The 6,189-nt window shown below is 37.8% G+C and overlaps 1 protein-coding gene across 4 annotated transcripts in view; it reads right to left on the reverse strand.

Annotated features, from left to right (window-relative positions):
* Positions 1–6,189, reverse strand: part of RALGAPB (Ral GTPase activating protein non-catalytic subunit beta) — a 101,326-nt gene that overhangs the window by 60,711 nt on the left and 34,426 nt on the right. For all 4 annotated transcript variants that reach the window (XM_028499907.2, XM_028499906.2, XM_024128617.3 and 1 more), the window contains exon 6: positions 5,744–5,875. In XM_028499907.2, the coding sequence (XP_028355708.1) occupies positions 5,744–5,875 (132 nt within the window). The remainder of the gene's footprint in view (positions 1–5,743; positions 5,876–6,189) is intronic.

Consider the following 6,189-nt stretch of genomic DNA (forward strand, 5'->3'; position numbering starts at 1 on the left):
AAAGTCTATTTTGTCTGATATGAGAATTGCTACTCCAGTTTTCTTCTGATTTCCATTTGCATGGAATATCTTTTTCCACCCCCTCACTTTCAGTCTGTATGTGTCCCTAGGTCTGAAGTGGGTCTCTTGTAGACAGCATATATATGGGTCTTGGTTTTGTATCCATTCAGCCAGTCTATGTCTTTTGGTTGGAGCATTTAATCCATTTACATTTAAGGTAATTATCGATATGTATGGTCCTATTACCATTTTCTTTGTTGTTTTGGGTTTGTTTTTGTAGGTCTCTTCCTTCTCTTGTGTTTCCTACCTAGAGAAGTTCCTTTAGCATGTGTTGTAAAGCTGGTTTGGTGGTGCTAATTCTCTTAACTTTTGCTTGTCTATAAAGGTTTTAACTTCTCCGTTGAATCTGAATGAGATCCTTGCTGGGTAGAGTAATCTTGGTTGCAGGTTTTTCCCTTTCATCACTTTAAATATGTCCTGCCACTCCCTTCTGGCTTGCAGAGTTTCTGCTGAAAGATCAGTTGTTAATCTTATGGGGATTCCCTTGTATGTTGTTTGCTGCTTTTCCCTCACTGCTTTTAATATTTTTTCTTTGTATTTAATTTATGATAGTTTGATTAATATGTGTCTTGGCATGTTTCTCCTTGGATTTATCCTGTATGGGACTCTGCACTTCCTGGACTTGATTGACTCTTTCCTTTCCCGTATTAGGGAAGTTTTCAACTATAGTCTCTTCAAAGTTTTTCTCAGACCCTTTCTTTTTCTCTTCTTCTTCTGGGACCCCTATAATTAGAATGTTGGTGTGTTTAATGTTGTCCCAGAGGTCTCTGAGACTGTCCTCAATTCTTTTCATTCTTTTTTCCTTACTCTGCTCTGCAGTAGTTATTTCCACTATTTTATCTTCTAGGTCACTTATCCATTCTTCTGCCTCAGTTTTTCTGCTATTGATTCCTTCTAGAGAGAATTTTTAATTTCATTTATTGTGTTATTCATCATTGTTTATTTGCTCTTCAGTTCTTCTAGGTCCTTGTTAAATGTTTCTTGTGTTTTCCCCATTCTATTTTCAAGATTTTGGATCCTCTTTACTATCATTACTCTGAATTCTTTTTCAGGTAGACTGCCTATTTCCTCTTCATTTGTTTGGTCTGGTGGGTTTTTACCTTGCTCCTTCACCTGCTGCATATTTCTCTGTCTTCTCATTTTGTTTAACTTACTGTGTTTGGAGTCTCCTTTTCGCAGGCTGCAGGTTCGTAGTTCCTGTTGTTTTTGGTGTCTGTCCCCAGTGGGTGAGGTTGGTTCAGTGGCTTGTGTAGGATTCCTAGTGGAGGGAACTGGTGCCTGTGTTCTGGTGAGTGGGGCTGGATCTTGTCTTTCTGGTGGGCAGGGCTGCATCCAGTGGTGTGTTTTGGGGGTGTCTGTGAACTTAGTATGATTTTAGGCAGCCTCTCTGCTAATGCATGGGGTTGTGTTCCTGTCTTGCTAGTTGTTTGGCATGGCGTCCAGCCAAGCTGGAGCTTGCTGGCCGTTGGGTGGAGCTGGGTCTTAGCATTGAGATGGAGATCTCTGGGAGAGCTCTCGCTGACTGATATTACGTGGGGCCGGGAGGTCTCTGGTGGTCCAATGTCCTGGACTTGGCTTTCCCACCTTGGAGGCTCAGGCCTGCCACCAGGCTGGAGCACCAAGACCCTGTCAGCCACACAGATGTCTGAAATAAGGTCCTGGAACAACACCCAGCATGTGTGGCAGACGGGTAGGATAGGGCAGCAGACCCATTTCAATGTATTTAAAACAATGGGCTTGAGGTATATTTTATATATAAATAATTTTAAACATTTCCATTAAAAAACAGATTTAGGCTTTCACTCAAAATAGTCTGCTTAACTGTCCATTAAACAACCTTTCCAACCCAAAGTAATATTGTTAGTCAACCTACAGCCAGCACCTGGAAAGAACTTCCACTAGCTTCAAGGCAAAAAGAACTAGGCTGAGAAACATAAATCAGTGGTTTATAGATGCCCTGGGCCTTTGAAACCTTTTTCCATCTACTCAGACTCTGAATTTCACACAACTGCAAGTGGGGACAGGGGCGTGTGTGTGCATGTATGGAAAAGGGGCTTCTAGTGATAGTACACTGTATCCAAAGAACTGTGGTCCACTATGTGGCGTAGGGAAGATAAGAAGTCTCTAGAAGCAGCACCTACTGGGGATTATAGTTCTCTGTTCAAAAATTAGAAAAATAAGCAGTAAGCATGGAATGGACTACACCTCAGTCCAGCAGAGCTCTGCTAAATTCATATCTGTTTGATACCGAAAACTGGGGAGAAAGAAACAGGGGTTCAGGGGGAGCCTGCCGGAGAAAGAGAACAGTGCATATGCACAAGAGGAACAAAAAAGCCAAGAGACAGACAATAGAGCAGCCTGGCCCAAGGCTGCTTTGAACCCTCCCTATCATGACTGAATGTTCACTGCTTCTTGGAGCCCAGTGAGACCTCTCTAACATCACACGATAACCCCTCTTTTTCACCTGCATTTGTTTAAGTAAGTTCCTATTCTGTATATCAAAAAAAACCCTGACTAAAATACTAAAATCTTTCAGCTCAAGAAGAAAGATAGAGCCTGAAGAGATCAATTAATAGTGAAGGAATAGGAAAAGATTATCCAAGAACTACAAACTCTTAAGGAATATATAACTTTCATGCAACATAGAAAAAGATAGGTAGTTTCCTATTTAAGTTACCAAAATATAAATTAGTCAAAAAATAGAAATGGAGATAATTTGGGAAAACATCAAAATAGCATTCCATAACCAAGCAGAAGTTTTCTCTAAAGAATGAAGGATGATTCAATAGAACAGCATTCCATAACCAAGCAGAATTTTTCTCTAAACAATGAAGGATGATTCAGTATTCGGGAAAAATTAACATACTATCAATAGGTAAAAGAAGAAAAAACATTTAATTGCTTAAATGGATGCCAAAATATGATTTGAAAATAATTCAGTACTATTTCTGATTTTACTTATATTTTTAAATTTAAATTTTTTTAATTGCTTAGGAAATCAGGAACATAAAAAAGAATAACTATCTAATATCAACAACCAATATCCCACTCAAAATTTCATGCAATAGAGGCATTCCAATGAAAATCAGAATGAAAGATGCCAAAACAGTATCGTTTTAACTCAACAATGTTCTAGAAATTCTGCCTAATGTAGTAAAACACATACAAAAATAATTATAACAATGGCAACTTTTCAAGCATTAGATGTACTGTTTTACATACTTTTTCTTCAATACTTATAACAAGATGGATACTATTATTATCCCCATTGTATAGATTAAAAAGAGACTGAGACTCAGAGAGACTAAACTGCTTGCTCAAGTTCACAAAGAAAAAAGTAGCAGAACATGAACTAATATACAGATCTTACTGCAATCAAAGCACTTATAATTAATTACCACAGATTCGAGTATGAATTACTAGAAAGGAGACATTTATTTGCAGATATGTGTTCATTATATCTAGAAATTTAAAAAGAATCAGTGAAATACTCAGAGCATTTTTAAATCCCAAACATATAAAAAATATACAAAAATAAAATAAGTAAAACATTTTCTTTACAGCAGCAATTAGCCACTTACAAGATTTAACAGTAGAAAAAAAGCTAGCCTTTCACAACATCAGCAATAAATACATAGGAATAATGGTAAAAAGAAAAAAAATTATGCAGATCTCTGTGAAGAAAACTACAAACACTTCTGCAAGATATTTAAGATTCTAGGGGCTTCCCTGGTGGTGCAGCGGTTAAGAACCCGCCTGCCAATGTAGGGGACATGGGTTCGATCCCTGGCCTGGGAAGATCCCACATGCTGCAGAGCAACTAAGCCCGTGTGCCACAACTACTGAGCCTGCGCTCTAGAGCCTATGCTCTGCAACAAGAGAAGCCATGACAATGAGAAGCCTGCACACTGCAATGAAGAGTAGCCCCCGCTTGCCGCAACTAGAGAAAGCCCATGCACAGCAACGAAGACGAACACAACCTAAATAAATAAATAAATAAAGATTCTAAAAAAGAAAAATACCTACTCTTGGAAAAGCAAACACAATATATTAAGATGTCAGCTGTTCCTAAATATAAATACAAGCTTAATGCAATTCTCATCTTTGGCAGAGTCTGGTTAGATGTTCACTAGCTTCTCTTTTCCTCCTATGTTCTCTTGCAATTAAGTGTGGCATATGTCTGAGTTCCAGCCAATGGAATATGGGTAGCAGTGATTTACATCACACTTCAGGAGCTGGTCCATGAAAACCTTCCACACAATTTTCCTTGCTCTCTCTCTTTTCCATCTTCTAGCCAGATACAGAGGTACCTGCCTACAAAGTTAAGGCCCTAATAAAGCGACATGTTGAAGATGGCAGAGACTCTGCCAGCCTGGGTCCCTGAACAACTACCTAAGCAGAGCTGCTCCTTACCCAAGACTTTATGAAACATACTGTACTAAGCCACTAAGATTTTCAGGTTCATCTGCTAAAGGAGGACATGTTCCTTACCCTAATTAACACACACTCCAAACCCCAGAAGGTTTTGTGAGGTTCTTCTGTTCACTTGTGTTTTGTAACATGTCAAATGGATTCTAAAATTAATCTAAAATGTTAAACAGGCAAGAAGAGATTTTAAAAAATATTCCAAGAAATGTTTTAGGGAAAAAGATATTAGTCCCACCAAATATCAATAACTATTATAAGGTTAAAATAATTAAAAGTGTTAATCTATAAGAATGAATTAAAAGATCAATGGAATAATATGTGACCCAAAGACAAAACCCATATATATAAAGGAACTTAATGGCACAAAGGAAACAAAGTCAGAAGAAATCATAGGTGAATATCTATCTAATCAAAGAACACAGAAAGACTTTCTAATCTTAAAGGAAACAGAAAATAATCACAGAAAAAGACAGATTTTAAAAAATAAACTAAAATCACTGAAAGATGAAAAACACACAATACAAACTGAAAAAAACATGATAGAAAATGGTTAAGATCCCTAACTTATAAACAGGTCATACAGAGAAATTTAGAATCACTAATACACAAATAGAAAAATGAGGCTCGTCAAACCAGAAAGAAAAGATATGCAAGGAAAAAGTTTACAAATCAAGACAGTATACAACAGAACCAAAGTTCCACAGAGCACAAGGATGGGGCTAGTAGAGAGAAAGGTAGGAAGCAATGAAATTGAATTGAATAGAGTTACTATAAAAAAAGAAAGAGCATGAAGTATTACTTTTAGGAATTTGTCCCTCTGTGAAATTTTATAGTGTACCCTCAGTGAAATTTTAAACAACGCTACTAGAGGAGAGGTCCTGAGAGCCAGAATGACCAGTCAGTGCTGGTCATAGAGAGGAACAAGCTAGTCTCCAGTCCCCACAGAATGTGACGAAGTCCTGGGAGAGAGATCATCATCCAAGCTGCACCAACAGGCAAGAGAACAAATGCTGCACCTACTGCAGGGAACAAGCCTCTAGAGAGTGTGGCCCAAGAGCAGCTGAGGACAGCCTGACCCTGCTGGGACAGGGAGAGCAAGGGCACATGATGTAGATGTGTGTGTTGTCCAATTTGGCTCCATCTGATGACTGGGCTTAACAGCCACACTGTGAACTCCAACAAGGAGTTATAGCACCGTTCCTGCCCTAAGACACTCACTGCGTAAAGACCACATGAACTACAACAACAACAGTACCTTAACATATGTAAAAAGCGAAACCATGTCTGTGCAACACACTCATTATCCATTTCAGGAGGGATCAGACTGGCATCTTCATCGGGAACTTTAAATGGAGGAAATGAAGGACCATATGTAAAGCGTAGCAATCTAGAAAATAAAAAAAAAATCACACCACCAAGTTCATTTTGTAACAGAATGGAAAATACATTCAAGCATTAAAATATACTAAGAGAAATATGATAAGAGAAAATAGATGAAACTTGTATTATACCTCACTGAAGTGAATAAAATAAATGAAAACCCTTGTTTATAAAATAGATAAACTGGAAGAGGATTTCCAGTTTTGTAAAGGATTTTTTAAAACACGTATTTCTTTTTTTAAATAATTAATGTTATTTATAATTTAGTTCATATATTTTTTTTTTTTTTTTTTTTTTGTGGTATGCGGGCCTCCCTCTGCT

Source organism: Physeter macrocephalus, chromosome 14 (assembly GCF_002837175.3).
Source record: "Physeter macrocephalus isolate SW-GA chromosome 14, ASM283717v5, whole genome shotgun sequence".
NCBI classification, from domain to species: Eukaryota; Metazoa; Chordata; class Mammalia; order Artiodactyla; family Physeteridae; genus Physeter; species Physeter macrocephalus.